The sequence below is a fragment of the Kogia breviceps genome, chromosome 6 (genome assembly GCF_026419965.1).
Source record: "Kogia breviceps isolate mKogBre1 chromosome 6, mKogBre1 haplotype 1, whole genome shotgun sequence".
NCBI lineage: Eukaryota > Metazoa > Chordata > Mammalia > Artiodactyla > Physeteridae > Kogia > Kogia breviceps.
Window position 1 is genome coordinate 133427642 of NC_081315.1, and position 18350 is coordinate 133445991.

An 18350-nucleotide genomic window follows, 5' to 3' on the forward strand; every position below is an offset into this window, starting at 1 on the left:
ACCTGACTCAAATAACCCTCATCCTCCATTGGTTTCCCCCATGTATTTCCTAGTCACTTTCCCACAATTTACCATCCCTAGAAAGCCAACCCCTTTTCTTTGTCTAGTCACCTCTCCACAATTAGAGACCCTTGTTAAAATAGTATAAGTAAGTCCCTGAGTCTAACCCTTTCTTTGGGGTTTTCTCTTTTCTATGAAGCCCCGTATCTCACATAAAAATATTAACATCAAATAAATTTTTATGCTTTTCTCCTGTTGATCTGCCTTTTGTCAGTTTAATTCGCAGGCCCCAAATTTAAAAACTTTCCTTTACTTTCTTAGCTATAAAACCTAAGAAAGTAAAGGAAAAGTTTGCCCTCTCCTAGAATTTATACAACAGACTGTTATTCAACCTTAAAAAGGAAGGAAATTCTGACACATGCTACAACATGGATGAACCTTGAGGACATTCTGCTAAATGAAATAAACTAGTCACAAAATTAAAAATACTGTATGATTTCATTTATATGAACTATCTAGAGTAGTCAAGTTCATAGAAACAGAAAGCAAAATGATGGTTAATGGTGGCTGAGGGAAGGGGAAATGAGTTGTTGTTTAATGGGTATAGAGTTTCAATTTTACAAGATAAAGTTCTGGAGATTGGTTATACAACCATGTAGAGATATTTAACACCTCTGATCTTAGAGATGGTTAAGACGGTACATTTTATTTTATGTGGTTTTTACCATAATAAAAAATAATTTTTAATTAAATGACATTAAAATATGATATTTTATCTAAATTTTAAAAATTATGTATAATTTCTAATACTTACCTACACTGCTAAGAAACATAGTAAGATACAGAATCCTAATAGATCTCCATCGGCTCTTATAATGCTCCTCAGTTTCTATAATATCCCATTCTCTAGGTATAAAGAAGAAAAACGTAGTATAAAGTTATCTCAGTACATGCAAATCTTTCTGTGGCACAATTTTATTTTCTCTCTCCTAAAGTCATGAAAATTATATGATAGAGGTATAATTTACTAATATTGGTTTTTACTATACTAATTCATCTATAAATAAGTATTATATCTTTTAATTTCCATGGATTATATTTACGGATCACTGTGCATAGAAACTTGGGAGACGTGAGGCAGCTTAAAAAGGCAAAACATTTTGTAAACCAATTATTTTGCTATTGTTGGCATGCTATAAACTTATGAATCAAGCATGTTTAAATTTGCTAAACTGACAAAATGAATAAAGTATATCAAAATAAATAAAATAAACTACAACCATTAGATCTCCTACAGGTGGGATATACAACTAGTAACTATTAAACGATAATAACTGTCATCATTATGACATTCTCTACTTGATGACACCAAATTAACTTTGCTGTAGGAAGCTATTTTAGTTGGGTACGTTCAGCAAAATGAATATAAAAGTGACACCAGAAAGGTCTGATGTGACCTAAGACATTCGTAGCCCTGGGACCTCCTGAAACATCTGTCTTTGCTCCAACACAGGTTGCCAGACAAGCTCAAGAGAGACCAAGGCCCATCCAGACTGGATTGACCTTTCATTATCACCCTTGACCTGGATTAAGGGCAGGTATGTTAACCACGTAGCCTACCTCTGTCAGGTGATAACATTAGCATGTGTACCCATTACATTTTCACATATGCACACAAAAAGAGTTAACAAATTTACCCTAATATAAGCATTATGTTTTCAAATAATTAAAACAAGCACAACAGACAAAATGCCATCTTATATTCCAACATTATTTTCTAAAATAGACTTAGAACTGTTAGTCTTCAAAAAAGAAATTATGTTTTTTTAAAATGTGACGTGACTGGGAATGTTAGAGAGGGAATGAAGAAGAGAAATAACATTTATTAGATCTATTATGTGCCAGATATATTAGTTCCTGATATAATACATATGAAGTGCTTAACACTGTATATGCTGTTCCACAAAAATAGACTGTAATGTCGCATACCTGAAAAACAGCAAAACCCCAGATGCTCGTACTTGTAAATCAATATACTGAAATTTGGAATACATAATGCAGATACAGGAAGTCCCCTACATATGAACCTTCAAGTTACAAACTTTCAAAGATGCGAACATGCGTTCACATGTCCAATCACATAAGTTAGTTCACATGTCTGGCAAACATTGTCACATGTGGGCATCCTCTAAAAGTGGTTGTGCTTTTGTGTACTTTACTGTACAGTACTGTATAGGGTACAGTAGTACAGTATCTTTATTTCAAGCCCAGGATGTCAAAGCAAGCTTAAAAGCAGCGGTGATGTGTCTGGTACCGCTAAGAAGTGCCAAGTGATAACGATGGAAACAAAAGTGAAAATAATTGATAGAGTGGAGCCAGGCAAAAAGATGGTTGGCGTCGCTCATTCTTACAACATGAATCGTTCAACCATCAGCACGATTCTAAGAACATGGATGAGATCATGGAATACATGAAGTCTGATGTGCCAATGATGTCGACAATAATATCAAAGAAGTGTGGAAAAATGATGGAGATGGAGAAAGTTCTCAGGGTGTAGATGAAGGATCAGTATCAGCGTTGAGTCCCACTCAGCTTAATGCTGATTCAAGTGGAAGCCAAAAGCCTTTATGAAGACTTGACAAAGAAACACGGTGAAGAATCAGAGGGCGCACCTTTTAATGCCAGCCATGGCTGGTTTCATCAGTTCAAGGCTACAGCCAACCTTCACAACGTGAAAGTAATTGGCGAGGCAGCGAGTGCAGATACGGTAGCTGCCTGGGAATTTCCTGAAACGCTTTGAGAAATTATTGATGAAGGTATATACTCACCCGAGCAGGTTCTTATTGTGGATGAGACAGGACTGCACTGGAGGAGGATGCCAGACCAAAGTTACATCAGTAAGGAGGAACAGTCGATGCCAGGCTATAGAGCAGCAAAGGACAGGCTAACTCTGTTGTCTGGTGGCCATGCTTCTGGCGATATGAAGCTGAAGCCTCTCCTAGTTTATCATTCAGAGGCCCCAAGAGCCCTTAAAAATATAGCCAAGGGCTCTCTTCCTCTTGTGTGGAAGAATAACCCCAAAGCCCGGGTTACACAGGCCATTTTCCAGGATTGGTTTTTCCACCACTTTATCCCGGAGGTAGAGAAATATTGCTTGGAGAAGGACGTCCCATTCAACATTCTTTTGCTGCTCGATAATGTTCCAGACCATCCCCCATTCATGAACGACTTTCACCCCAACATCAGTGTAGTGCATCTGCCACCAAGTACTATGTCCCTCATCCAACCTATGGACCAGGGAGTTACAGCCACTTTCAAGAAATATTATTTACATCACTTTTAGTCAGGCAGTAAAGGCGACTGACGAATCAGGAACAACCTTGCGACAGTTTTGGAAGGACTATAACATCTACAAGGCCACAAAAAACATTGACTTTGCTTGGCGTGAGGTTACCGCCGTCACCATGAATGGGGTTTGGAAGAACCTTTGCCTGCAGTTTGTTCACGATTTTCATGGATTTGAGAAGGTGGATGAGGAGTCCAAAGAGCTCTTCAGCAACTTAGTGACCCTCAGCGAGAAGCCAGAGCTAGATCTGCATGAGGACGACTTCACCGAACTCCTTGCTGTGCAACACGAGGAGCTTACTAATGAAGATCTGATGAAACTGGAGGCCCAGAGAAAGGACGGAGAGAGACAAGAGGAAGGAGAAGTAACTGAAGAAACGAAGAGATTCACGACACGGGAAATGGCAAGGGATTGTCTTTATTTGAGGAGGCACTGTTAGTTTGTGAGGCACAGGACCTGAACGTAGAATGGTACACGAAGGTTGCAGCAGCCGTTCAGAATGCAATCCAGTGCTACCGTGTCATCCATGATGAGATAAAAAGAGCTACTACCCAGACATCACTGGATCATTTTTTCAAGAGGGTAGATAGAACTGAATCCAGCAAGGAACCAGAACCTGGGCCATCAGCGTCAGGCGTGAGTGAAACTGCAGCTTGCCCTCCGTCTCCTGTTGCTGACGATCCTTCAGCTCTGCCATCTCCCACCTCCTCCCCTCCTCCAGTCAGTAACTCTTCTTGCCTGTTCACTCGATGCCAGCCCCTGTGTGCCAGCTGTTGTGCTGTACTACTGTACTTTTCAAGGTACTGTACTGTAAGATTAAAAATGTTTTATTTTTTGTGTTTGTTTGTTTTTATGTGTTATTTGTGTGAAAAGTATTATAAACCTATTACAGTACAGTACTGCATAGCCGATTGTGTTATTGGGTACCTAGGGACTTACGAATGCGCTCTCAGAATGGAACTCGTTCGTATGTAGGGGACTTGCTATTATTACATATCAGCAAAAGGTATACACCATTCAATCCCACAGCACTGAATTCTGGTATCACTTTAAAGTACTGGGTTACTATTATAGTTTTAATGAACTCATTATTTTCTGGAGATCGGAAATCTAACTGATAATCACGAATAAGAACTATCACTAAAATAAGCCTGAACATGTTCAAATAACCAATTTGCTCATATCTTATCTAAGTTATGGAACTAAGAGAAGTAAATAATTTGATTCTGAAAAAAATGTAATAAAATTGTTTGAGTGACTTTGACTTGAAGGTCAGTCAAAAATCTTTCTTCTTTTAATGACAGCTATTAAATATTGAAGGGATGATAGAAAATCACCATTTACTCTCCATGTAATAATGGATGAAAGCAAAGATCATCAGTGAATCCTAAAATAACTGGTTGGAAGGTCAAAAGTTCTCAAAGTATCACTCTTTTGTCAATCCACTAATCAGAAAATGGAAAATGACCCTTTATAATTGAGAGATATAACAGTCACTCTCTTAACCAAGTAGTCAAGCGTGGCATCCCTGACAGTGGGATGGCCTGGCATCCAATGCCTCCTGACAGAATACACTGGGATGTTCTCAACATAAGCCATGGGATTTTCTTGCCAGAAATGTTTGACCGGGATCTACCCAGAAATGGTCCACAAATTCAGAACGTGAGATGTTCCAAAGAAAACAGAAAACTAATCTAGACTTATCAGAGGATTCAATGTTAGTAAGAACAAAAGAGAAGGTCAGGGGACAGTTTTAGGTTGGAGGAGTCTAAAAAGACATAAGGATCAATGCTTGAACATTAATCAGATCCTGTTTAAAAAAGAATAGCTGTAGAGTACATTTTTGGAACAACTGGAAAAATATGAGTATAGACTGTATAGTATATGATATTTTGAATTAGTAGTGTATTTCTAGCTGTGGTAACAGTGACATCGCTGTGTAAAAGAAAGTCTATGTTTTGGGGAGATGTAGGCTGCAGACTAAAATATTTAGGATAAAGTGCCATAATGTCTTCAACCTACTTTTGGGTAGTCTGGCAAAAGACGGGTGGTTGTGTGTGTGTATGTGTATGTGTGTGTGCGTGTGTGTGTGTAGAAAGATTTGAGCAGTGTGGAAAAGGCTAACAATGACAGGGTAATCAGGTATTTATTGCACTGTTTTTTCAATTTTTCTATGGATTTAAAATGTTTCAAAACATAAATGTTACTTTTCCTTCATTTAAAAAAAAAATTTATTTATCTATTCATGTATTTATTTATTTTTGGCTGTGTTCGGTCTTCGTTGCTGTGTGCGGGCTTTCTCTAGTTGCAGTGGGGGGGCCACTCTGTTGCGGTGCACAGGCTTCTCATTGTCGTGGCTTCTCTTGTTGCAGAGCATGGCTTCTAGGCGTGCAGGCTTCAGTAGTTGTGGCACGTGGGCTCAGTAGTTGTGGCTTGCGGGCTCTAGAGCTCAGGCTCAGTAGTTGTGGCGCACGGGCTTAGTTGCTCCACGGCATGTGGGATCTTCCCGGACCAGGGATCGAACCTGTGTCCCCTTCATTGGCAGGCGGATTCTTAACCACTGCGCCACAAGGGAAGTCCCAGTTATACTTTTTGAATTAAAAAGAAGGAAAAGTAGGCTTCTCTGGTGGTGCAGTGGCTAGGGCCCATGCTCTGTAACAAGAGAAGCCACTGCAATAAGAAGCCTGCACACTGCAGTGAAGAGTAGCCCACGCTCTCCACAACTAGAGAAAGCCTATGCGCAGCAATGAAGATCCAATGCAGCCAAAAAATAAATATATTTTTTTTAAGTATAACTTTGGTGAAGAAATGTATCTTTCTTCCTTGTTGGTAGGAACGTAGGAGAATATAACTGTCCTTCAATCAAGTTACCATTTTTATTACATTCCAACGTGATTTGTTTAACATTTTGATACCTTTCTATTATCATTGCTGTATTCTGGTATTAGTTCTCCATTTGAGATTCTCCTCGCAGTAAAGCTGCAGTGCTAAAGGGTTTTGTCCTGTCCAAAATTTTCATTACAAACTATACCTCAAATGATAGCATGTTTATCAAAGTTGCGACTCAAAAACTATGAGGAATACACATGGATTTACTGAGGGGAAAAATAAAATTGTACTTTTACCAGAGAGAGCATCTGTGAACTACTGAACAGCAAAAAAGAACCTATATTGAAAGAGGATAAGAGAAAGCAGTGTGTGGTCACTGACAAAATAGTGTAATGGTGTAACAGTTATAGAAATTAAAAGACAGAAATAAATTGAGAATGTTCTATAAAAGTATCTTGTATACAACCATAAGTTCTAGTAATATCTATTTCACAGAGACTAGGCTAACGTTGCAAAGAAAAATATTAAGCACCTATAATACTTTAGGATATTCTAAGAGAGGGATCAGCAAACTACAGTCTAATAGGGCCAAATTTGGCCTACCACCTGTTTTTGCGTAGCCCATGAGCTAAGAATGGCTTTTACAGATGAATATTTGTGATCAATTTCATGACAGAAAACATTAACTTTGAGCTCCAATTAAACAAAATGCCAACTCCCCCCCAAACAAGAATTCTATTCCTCTCATTATTAGACTTGTATTACAAAAAAATTGTACTCATTTATTATTACATTTTAAATTTCATTACTATAAAATTTTGTGGAAATTTATTTTCTTTCTTGTTATCTAAGTACCTATATAATAACTTTGATTTTGCCTCTTGGCCTGCAAAGCCTAAAATATTTACCATATGGGCCTTTACAGGAAAAGTCTGCCAACTCTGGTCTCCTAAATTCTATGATAGGGTCAGTGGGGATTCCTGAGGACTTGATGAAAGGTTGAGGTTGGTGGTGAACTAGGCTCATGTTTTTGCAATTTACTCAAAGTGAACAGGGCTTGCCAGTTAGTTTTACCTCTGTTCCCTTTACTAGGGAATCTACGTTTTTAAAGACAGTACACTTATTGAATTATTCTCAAAATACTCCCTTTTTATTTTAAAAATGTTAAATCTAGAAATTAAATTCAGATAGGCAGAACATCTGAATTTAAATGGACCCTAATGAGCATCAATTACTTGAACGTAAGAGAAAGAAAAAAAAATCCCCTTTTAAAGTAGGTTTATTTGGACAAAGTGACAGAATGTACCGTAAGAATACATCTAACCATAACTCAAGGATCCTGAAATCTATCTGGAAAACAACCAAGAATTAGGGAGAAGCAAAAACAATGCTGAGAAATCCAAAAATCACAAAATCCATGTACTCAAGCTCGTGCACTTGATTAATACGAGAGATCTTTAGCTTTCAGTCAGAGCTTCCATGTTCTAACTCCCTACAATTCTATTAGGCTTAAGATACATGATTTAAAAAAAAAAAAAAAAAAAAAGATACATGATTTTCAAAGCCACAGCAAACTAGAAGTCCCAAAGAAAAGTTGGGAGAAGAAAAGTTTGCAGACAGCAACAAAAACGAGCTTGCCAAAAGATAACAAAAACATGATGAGGAATAGTCTGCCAGAATCAGAATAGGCTGAAAAATGAAAAATAGATATGAAAAGTATAGCATTGTAGAACAAATCGGTATAGCAGCACATAGTCCCAAATGCCTTATTAGGCCTGGAGGATGTCACCCTATCACAATATATTTCAGTAGTAACATTCATTTTAATGATCTCAAGATAAAATGTAAACAAAATTACATTCCATATATTCCATTTAGTAAATCAGGGACCTGACAAATACATTTTCCAAAGGGTTTCAAACAAAATGATTTTTAAAAAAGGTTTGGGGCTCATACACAGAAATCAACTCAAAGGATTAAAGACGTAAATGTAAGGCTAGATACTACTGTATAAAACTCTCAGAGGAAAATATAGGCAGAATACTCTCTGACGTAAATCACAGCAAGATCTTTTTCGACCGTCTCCTAGAGTAATGAAAATAAAAACAAAAATAAACAAATGAGACCTAATTAAACTTAAAAGCTTTTGCACAACAAAAGAAACCATAAACAAAACGAAAAGACAGCCCTCAGAATGGGAGAAAATATTTGCAAATGAAGCAAATGACAAGGCAATAATCTCCAAATTATACAAAATGCACATGCAGCTCAATATCAAAACCCACAAACAACCCAATCAAAACATGGCCAGAAGACCTAAACAGACATTTCTCCAAAGAAAACATACAGATGGCCAACAAGCACATGAAAAGATGCTCAACATCATTAATTATTAGAGAAATGCAAATCAAAACCACAATGAGGTATCACCTCACGCTGGTCAGGATGGCCATCAACAAAAATTCTACAAACAATAAATGCTGGAGAGTGTGGAGAAAAGGGAACCCTCCTACACTGTTGGTGGGAATGTAAATTGGTACAACCACTATGGAGAACAGTATGGAGGTTCCTTTAAAAACTAAAAATAGAGCTACCACATGATCCAGCAATCTCACTCCTAGGCATACATCCAGAGAAAACCATAATTCGAAAGGATGCATGCACCCTGATGTTCACTGCAGCACTATTTACAATAGCCAGGACATGGAAGCAACCTCAATGTCCATTGACAGAGAAATGGATAAAGAAGATGTGGAACATCTATACAATGGAATATTACTCAGCCATTAAAAAGAAGGAAACAGTACCACTTGCAGAGACGTGGACAGATCTAGAGATTGTCATACAGAGCGAAGTAAGTCAGAAAGAGAAAAACAAATATCATGATATCACTTATATGTGGAATCTAGAAAAATGGTAGAGATGAACTTATCTGCAAAGCAGAAACAGAGTCTCAGATGTAGAGAACAAACTTATGGTTGGGGGGGCTGTGGGATGAATTGGGATATTGGGACTGACATATCTCCACATACATACAGCTGTCATAGGCAGCTTAAGTTTACATGTGAATTTAGTTAATTTACTGTAATTATATATGTTTAAAATAATACTTAACTTCGTTTTCCTAAAGGTTTAAATACATAACTGCGGAATAGGAAACAAACTAACAATTCCAGGGTCAAAATAACTAGAATAATAAGGGTCAAAATACACTTCATCCCTTAAATGCTTAAAAATTAGTCTTTATTTATACATTTGGCATAGGACAAAGGGGAGCTCACCTTAGGTTTACTTGCAAAAAAGTATCAAGAAGTTATCAGGCAATTAGTTAAGTGAATACTGAGACCGGTATCTTCAAGTCTCGAATAAAACTGTGTGAAACGTATAATCAGTTCTGTAAAGGGCCAAATGCAGAGGCTTGGTTGCTGCATCAGTGTTGGAGTAAAGGTACAAGTAGCAGTTTGCGTTTCTTCAACACCTACACCAGAACCCGCCGGCTCAAGGCGCCCCGCGGAAGTGAGAGCGAATCACCAAGTCTCGCGCAACCTGCCGCCGGCTCCCGCCATCCTGGCACCCCTCCTTCGGCCCACAAAGCCTGATGCAGGGAAAGGGGCCAGTCCCAACAGCGCAGGAGGGTCAGAAGGGCTTCCCCCCAACATCCACTCACCTGCTTCCGGGTATGCTGTGGCCTAAGAGCGGCTCCTGTTCAGCCTCTACCCTCAGGTTCGCCATAATTACAGCTCCCACAAGGCTTGGGGCCAACTCTCGCGATACCTCCTACTCCCTCCCATTCCAGGCGGCCTGTAGCTGTCAAAACAGGCCAGCGAGTGCGCGTGCACGCCCAGCGACCAGGGTGGGCGGAGCACCCCAGGCCAGAGGCGGGGGCCCGCAGGAGGAGAGGCGGTGCCGAGAGGATGACGAGAGTTAAGGGCGGGGCCCTAAGTCCTTATCCTCCTACAGGGTACTCGCCTCTCCGCCTCCAGGGATAACGCGCGGCAGAGCTGGGGAGGGTTAGAGGGCGTGTCCAAACAGCCACCCCGCCCTGGGTTCGTCCTCCTCCCCAGCTTCCCTGTCAGCTCCCCGTAGCTTCTCAGTTCCCGGAGAGGCTGCCGTAGCTGCGGTTGGGGCTCAGAAGGAAGGCGAGTCCCGAGAGGCTAGAGAGCCGTGGCGTTCGGAGCCTCGGCCAGCTGGACAGCAGGCGCCCACCAAGCGGCCATTAAGTAAGTAGACGGTCCCGGACGCGCTTCCCAAGCCCCTTGCAGCGCTTGCCTACGTGCCAGTAGGCAGGGCTGAGAGCGCAAGGCATGGTGGGAGATGCGGGGGTCCCGGGCCGAGTGAGGTGGGCAGGCGGGCTGTCCCTTCTCCTTGTGGAAGGTGGAGGTGGCTACGCGCTGTGGTTTACTTGCTCGGCTAACTACAAAGGCACCTTACTCGTAGTGCCTTAGTAGGACCTGGGATGAAGATGATCCTCAAATTCGAACCCACCGCCGCCTGCGTGGACTGAGAGCTTCCGCCTTGCAAGATGCCACTCAGCAGAGCCTGCTGCTCTAACCTGGGGGTTAGAAAAGCCACAGCACCAGTTTGACAATGACCAGATCTTTTCATCAAAACGAAAATGACATTTTTAGAAAATATGTTCTGGGTTGCTTTTGTTTGTTTTCAGTAGATCTTGGTGCTGCTGCTTTCCTGGTGCTTACATATTAACGTCTTACCCCTACAAGCAGGCTTGTAAGCTAATTGGTAGCAGTAGTCATGTGTGTCACAATTACTGTTTTACTAGCACTAGATACATTCTTATGTGATTTCATTTGATCACAACTGTCCTATGACAGGTAAAGCAGACAAGTTTCTATTTTACAGAGAACTAAGGCTTAGGAAAGTTAATAACTTACCTAGAATCATTCAGTGTGAAAGTGTCAGAGTTGAGACCCAAATTCAGTTGTTTTCGATCAATATTTAGGAGCACTTATCCTATGCCAGGCACTATACTGGTTATGTGTTGTATGGCATATGCCATCACTCTGATCTTTGTCTTGTTTGTGACCTTGTGTGTATCCTGTTAGACACATTCCACTGGTGAACAGCTAAACCTGAAATTTGTTTTCTACTAGTTCAGAATTATCTTCTGAATCCAGACCTAACATTGTATACTTGGATTCAGTCTTGCAAATTTGTTTGTAACAGCTCACAAAAGCATATCAGATTCCTGTGATTGTTTCCAAGAAGGTACATGGGTAAAATTAGTATTTTTTTGTCATAATGTTGGTTTACTGTATCTTCAGCTTCTTTTTTAATCTCTGGAGTCTAGCACAGAGTATGGCATATATATAAATGAATATTTAATAAAGGAACTTTTAACCAGTATTGCACCAAGCAGAATGGTTACTAAATAAATATATGTTGAATGAACACTTATTGAATTACCTCATTTCATCCCTACAACAATCCTCTGAGGTGGGATTGTCTCAAGCATACAAGGAAATTGAAAGTATGGAGATTAAGTAATTTGCCTAGGGTCACACCTCCAATTAGCAACAGAGCTAGAATCCAAGAAACACAGGACTCCTGACTATAAAGCCTGTGCTTTTCACCACCAGCCTTCCTATGAAAAGAATGTCAAGATTCTTTTCCCATATCTCTTAAAATATTTCAAAACAAGTAATCAATTTTTATATAAATGAAATAATTTGCTATTATGTATTAGGCCAGCTATTATTCCCCCTTTATAGTTTAAGGTGTGGCTTATTCAAGGTCACACTACTAGTGAAGAACCCAGGTCTTTGCCACTCTGACACTGCTATTTTCCATTGTTGCCTCCAAGTGATGACTTTAGATGGCAGAAGTGCATGGGATGAATGCATGTACAACTGGTGAAATGTAAATAAGCTCTGTGTATTGTACCAATTTTTTAAAAAAAAGGAACAGGGGCTTCCCTGGTGGTGTAGTGGTTGGGAGTCCGCCTGCCGATGCAGGGGACGCAGGTTCGTGCCCCGGTCCGGGAAGATCCCACATGCCGCGGAGCGGCTGGGCCCGTGAGCCATGGCCGCTGAGCCTGCGCGTCTGGAGCCTGCGCTCCGCAGCGGGAGAGGCCACAACAGTGAGAGGCCCGCGTACTACAAAAAAAAAAAAAAAGAAAAGAAATCATTTCTTTGAAACATACAACATCCACAGTAAACATTACAAAATTTGTTTAAAAACCTAATTATTTCTTTTAAAGCCCATGGAAAAGAAGAACTAAATTTGAAAAGATTCGATTATTTGCTAAATGTTTCACATAAGCATATGAGACAGTCCACCTGTTGTATTTCCATAGATGACTTCTTAGAATAGAATAGATAGACAGCTAGAATAGATACCTCTCCAAACAAATAAACAAAGTTCCTGTTTTCTTATTCTCCAAATTAAGATGAAAAGGAATTAAATTTGTCGAGGTAGGGTAATAGATTTTTAATAGTGGATATCGGTGTATCTAAACCCTACTGTAAGTTGCTACTTAAACTTGCGTTGAAAATAAGTGATTTAAAAGTGAAGTTATAAGATAAAAATTAGGTCTGCATTTTGATGGAGTAAAGTTCTTGTACATGGTGGTATTTTTTTTAATTTCATATATGCCTTTGAGATATGTATCAGCTACATGAGGATAAAAGTCCAGAAACAATTAGTGTTGCATTTAAATGCTTAAGTACTTGAGTGATGGGCGATAAAAGTACTAGATGGCATAAATAGACGGTGAGTGTCATTTTAGCAATAGAGCTCATTTCCAAGAAAGACTTTTCATTCCTTGGCACTGTACTAGAACTTCTATATTTGTTTCACTTTGTTTTTCTTTTTTGCATTGGCTATATAAAAGTATAGATGACAGTTGTGTCAGCCTGGCTTGATACACACGGCAAAAGTGGGTCCTGTTTCTGCAGAAGCTCACTGGTGTCAGTTCAGCTTAATGTGGGGCTTTAAAAAGTATCTGATGTGGCTCCAAATGGTGCCTCCTCTTGGTATATTGGAGTTATCTTAACCCTGGGCTTGGATTATAATCTGTTCATGGTGGCACTGGATAGCAGTTAGCCCTGCCTAGAAAGACCTACATGTTTAGAGCATCCCAGAAAACCTGGTATTTTATATCATTCTTGGGGCTGAAATGGGATTTAAGAAGATCTGTGTAACCCCAGACGCCCAGAACGAAGATTATCATGAGCTATGTGTGTGTTTGATTTACTTTCTGTTCATGATTGGTCAGTTGTTTACTGTCAGGTAAATGTAGCAAGGAAAATGCTGGCTCTAGATTTGGAGTGCTGACTCTTATGGCCTATATGACATGAAATTAAAGTGATTCAGCAGCTTTCCTAGTATAGGGTTGAAAATTAGAAATGCCTAAACAATTTAGGCACCTAATAAATATAGAACTTTACAAAATACGTGAAGAGTTCATTTTTCTCAGGTCTTTTCCTGTTCTCTGGCAACTTTGTACTTTGCATGTTTGTCTTAGCTTGTTTATCTATTACCAACCCAGAAGGATACTGTGTAGAAAAATGGGTTGTCTCATGAAGAGTTTAGTACTTTTCTTCTTACTGTAAAACATGAGTGCTGGAATTTTGTTCTTTTTTACACTAACATGGAATATGCATATTGCTTTTGAAGCCATGGATGTTACAAAGGAAGATATTGGCCCCCCATTCTTTTCCTGCCACTGTAGAGAAAATAAGTAGTCTATAACACTTGCAAAAGATAATGAAGTCCTGTGATGTAATGACATGCCATTGTTCTCCTGCAGTTTAATAAATGTACATGAAAATGTATCAGTGCTATTTTTGAACAATTCCAGAAAGACCCAAGTGAAACAGGAGGGAAGGGGGCAGGGCACAACCTTTAAAAGAATGACAAAGCCCGAGGACGTGACATAAACTGATTAGAACCAAATAGGTCCAAGATGGCAGACTAGTCAACTTCCACTAGACCTTAAGCCTCCGGATATGCTCATTTTAACACATCAGCAAGCTAAATGACACACCCACAGGCGCCATGACAGTTCCAAGGCCAACCATAAAGGTCAAAAAGTAGGCAGTGGCCCACTTTCTGGAAATCCCCACCCCTTCCCCCAAATAGCTGGAATACTCCTCCTACTCATAGCCTGTGAAATTACCCACCCTTATAAAAACTGACAACCCCATACCCTGGTGCTGCTCTCGCCTTCTGAGATGGCCCACACTCTGTCGATTGTGTTTCTCTCTAAATAAATCCACTTCTTAACTTTCACTTTGTCTCTCCCTGAATTATTTCTGCAATGAGACATCAAGAACCTGAGCTTCATTAAGTCCTGAGACCACGTGTGTGATCTCAGTTAAAAGACTGTGGGTTCGAGTCCCAGTCTGGGTTTTGGCTGGGTTCAAGCCCTGGCCCATGGGTTCAAGTCCCAATCCGAGTTGCAGTTTCACAAAGAGTAAAATAATTAAAATCATCATTCATCACACAGAATTTTTTCCTTATGCTCTAGAACCCCCCTAAATAGAGTTGCATATCTTAATATATAAAAAGAGTTGGCCTCTTATTTGAAATACAGTACACTAATTCAGAATTTTGCTATTTGGGTAAAGAATAAACTGTTCCATTTCTACCACAGCTGGGTATACTCAATTCAACTCTGACAATAATCACCCATAGATTAACCTATAGGAGTCAGTGCAGATCCCACCAGTTAAGGGTTCATTTCTCCAGATGCCTTTGCTTTTGATGCCAGCCAGACTTTTGATTGACCTGGCTACAGATTTGGGGGTTCCTGTAACACCCTTGGATCAATAATTTGCTAGAACAACTCAAAAGAACTAAGTAAACCGCTATACTATACTTCTAGCTTCGTTATAAAGGATGTAACTTAGCAACAGCCATATGAAGAGACAAATAAGGCAAGTTATGAGAGGGAATGTGAAGCTTCCATTCCCTTTTACCCTGGAGTCAGTGCACATCACCCTCCAACATATGTTCATTAACCAAGAAGCTCTACCATGCCTCAGTGTCTATAGAGTTTTTATTGGGGTGTTCATGATTGATTGGATCCTTAGCCATGTGATTCAACTAAATCTCCAGCTCTTTTGCCCTCCTGGAGGTCAGGCTGGCCCAAAGTCAGCCCTTTAATCAAATGGTTGGTCTTTCTAGTGACCAGCCAGAAATTATCCTGTATCTATCTAGGGTCCCACCATGAGTCATCTCATTAGCATAAAGACACTCCTATCACTCAGAAAATTCCAAGAGTTTTAGAAGCCCCACCCCAGGAACTGGGGTCAAAGACCAGATACATTCCTTATTATACCATACTGACATTTACCCTTCAAAGAAAAAAAAAAGAAAAAGAAAAAGCTGGTCAAGCAATTTAAACATATATGATATATACTTACTTGATTTTAATTATTGCACTAGGGACTTCCCTGGTGGTCCAGTGGCTAAGACTCCACACTCCCAATGCAGGGGGCCCGGGTTCGATCCCTGGTCAGGGAGCTAGATCCCACATGCCACAACTAGGAGTTCTCATGCCACAACTAAAGATCCTGCATGCCTCAACTAAAGATCCCACATGCCGCAACGAAGATCCCGCATGCCACAGCTAAGACCTGGTGCAGCCAAATAAATAAATAAATAAAATAATAATTGTACTAAATTAGAAAATGTATATAATGAGGAAAGCAATTCAGAAGCCAATTTGCCTTTTATCATTTGTTTAGTGAGCAAAAAACAAAATGCTACCAAAAAATTACTAAGATGGAAGGGTTTCTGTTTTGTTTGGGGGGTTTTTGTTTGTTTTTCTGGACAAGTGTTTTTGAGTGAGTGGAAATATATAAACATGATTTAGGCAAACTTTCAAGAGCTCACTTGCTTGTAAACAAATGTTTATTAAGGTCTAAGGAATTTATTTGTTTTCCTGTTGGTAGGAAAATAGGAAGTGGTAATTGTCACCTCTGCCATTGAAAGCCCTGAGGGTGTCAGCCCAGACATCTAACTCAAAGGCTGAGATGTACAATTGGTTTCTCCCAGTGTGACAGACAGTCTCTAAGGTGGCGTTCATGATCCTATCCTCTGATGGGTACTCCTTTGTGTAACCCACTCCCTCTGAGTGTGGACAGGACCTCTGATTTGCCTTCTAACCAATAGAATATGGAAAAGGTGATTGGATGTCACTTCCATGATTATGTTATGTTATATGGCAAAGTTGATGGGATAACACTCCCATGGTTACCTTAAGACTTTGTCTTGTTAGCACACTCACTTTCATTCTCCTGTTGGCCTTAAAGAAGTAAGCTGCCATGTTGTGAACTTCCTATGAAGAGAGCCATGTGGTAGGGAACTGTGAATAGCCCCTAGGAGGTGAGGCTGGCCTCTGGCTGATAAACAGCAAAATGTTGAAGCTCTCAGTCACATAGCTGCAAGGAAATGAATTTTGCTAACAACGTGAGTGAGTTTGGAAGCGAGTTCTTCTCCATTCAAGCTTCCAAATGAGAATGCAGCCCAGCAAACACCCTGATTGAAGCCAAATGACACCCTGAAGCAGAAATGCAAGTAGCCTGTGTTCTTGGAACTAATCCTCAAGAAAGTGAGAAGATTGGGGGAGTGGGGGGAGAACCAACTAGATTCAAAATTTGTTTTTCAAATTCTTTTATTTAAAGGTCTCAGTGAAGCCTTCAAATATTTAAATTATGCAGTGGTGTTTTTTGAAGAGAATAGTAAGAGCCTTGAATTCTGTTCTAGGGTCAATAGAATAATGAACTGCTTACTGAGGAAGTTGTTAAGAGGGAAAGTGTCAATTTACTTCCTCTGAAAAATTTTGTTGAGAAGCTATCAAATTAACTTCAGTTTCTAAAATTTTTTCATATTTTTTGTGGTAAAATACACATCACATAAAATTTACCATCTTAACCATTTTTAAGTGTACAGTTCAGTGGTAGGCTCAATCATACCGTTGTGCAACTGTCATCACCCTCCATCTACAGAACTCTTTTTGCCTTGCAAAACTGAAACTGTATACCCATTACCCCCCCTCCATTCCCCTTCCCCTCAGCCCCTGGTAACCACCATTCTGCTTTCTGTTTATGAATCTGGCTGCTCCAGGTACCTCGTAAAAGTAGAATCATACAGTATTTGTCTTTTTTTGACTGGCTTGTTTCACTTAGGCTAATGTCCTCAAGGTTCATCAGTGTTGTAGCATTTGTTACAATTTCATTCCTTTTTAAGGCTGAATAATGTGCCATTGTAGGTATATATACACCACATTTTGCTTGTTCATTGATAGACACTTGGGTTGCTTCCAGTTTTTAGCTACCAAATTCTAAATTTTAAGAAGACAGAGAGAACATGGCTAATTTAAGAACTAGTGCTTACTTTAGATCAAATACAAATTTTAGGTCTACCCTGTGACATAATGAATTCTCTTAAAATCAATACCTGCATTGTATTTATGCCATTTTATAGGATTTGGAGAATTTATAATTGTAATAAATATAGGGTTTTATAGTTGTATCTTTGCATTTGTGACAATATTGTGACATTTGTGACATACCTATGATTTATTTGATTTTCTAGCTCAGGGGTAAGCAAACTATGACCTATGGGCCAACATGCCTGATTTTTTATATGGCTTGCAAGCTAAGAATAGTTTTTACAGATGCATTAGTACTCAGTTTGATGATAGAGGTACCAACTATGAACCCCCATTAAGCAAAATCCCAAGTGACCTCCAATGAGAAAGAGGAATTTAAAAATTTTAATTTTAATTTAGGGCTTCCCTGGTGGCGCAGTGGTTAAGAATCCGCCTGCCGATGCAGGGGATCGTGCCCCGGTTCAGGAAGATCCCACATGCTGCGCAGCGTCTGGGCCCGTGAGCCATGGCCGCTGAGCCTGCGCATCCGGAGCCTGTGCTCCGCAACGGGAGAGGCCACAACAGTGAGAGGCCCGCATACCGAAAAAAAAAAAAAAAATTTTAATTAAAAAAAAACTGAATTTTACACTTAACTGCAGTGTGTTAGGGAGTTCTCTTGGATGTGGTGCAATGGACTGGTTTGATTATATAAACAAATCTCTGAAGACTCAGTTAAAACTTTGATTTTTCTATACAACCTTTCCTGCTCTTTTGCTGCCACCTTTAACTATAATCATCACAGATAAAAATGTAGGTTGTTCATTTTCTGAAACTAAA

The 18350-nt window shown here is 39.7% G+C and overlaps 2 protein-coding genes across 4 annotated transcripts in view; one reads left to right on the forward strand and one right to left on the reverse strand.

Moving 5' to 3' along the window:
- Nucleotides 1-10433, reverse strand: part of MFSD8 (major facilitator superfamily domain containing 8) — a 49879-nt gene extending 39446 nt beyond the window's left edge. Inside the window, exons 1-2 of one of the 3 annotated variants that reach the window (XM_067036654.1) lie at nt 9843-10433; nt 815-906 (exon numbers count right to left, since the gene is read on the reverse strand). In XM_067036654.1, coding sequence (XP_066892755.1) covers nt 815-906; nt 9843-9907 — 157 coding nt within the window. In that variant the 5' untranslated portion in view covers nt 9908-10433. The remainder of the gene's footprint in view (nt 1-814; nt 907-9842) is intronic. The other 2 variants (XM_067036656.1, XM_067036655.1) reach the window with 2 other exon arrangements.
- The window catches only part of ABHD18 (abhydrolase domain containing 18), a 42262-nt gene continuing 34092 nt past the window's right edge, over nt 10181-18350 (forward strand). The window contains exon 1 of the mRNA XM_067036657.1: nt 10181-10395. The gene's annotated coding sequence lies outside the window, so the exon portion shown is untranslated. The remainder of the gene's footprint in view (nt 10396-18350) is intronic.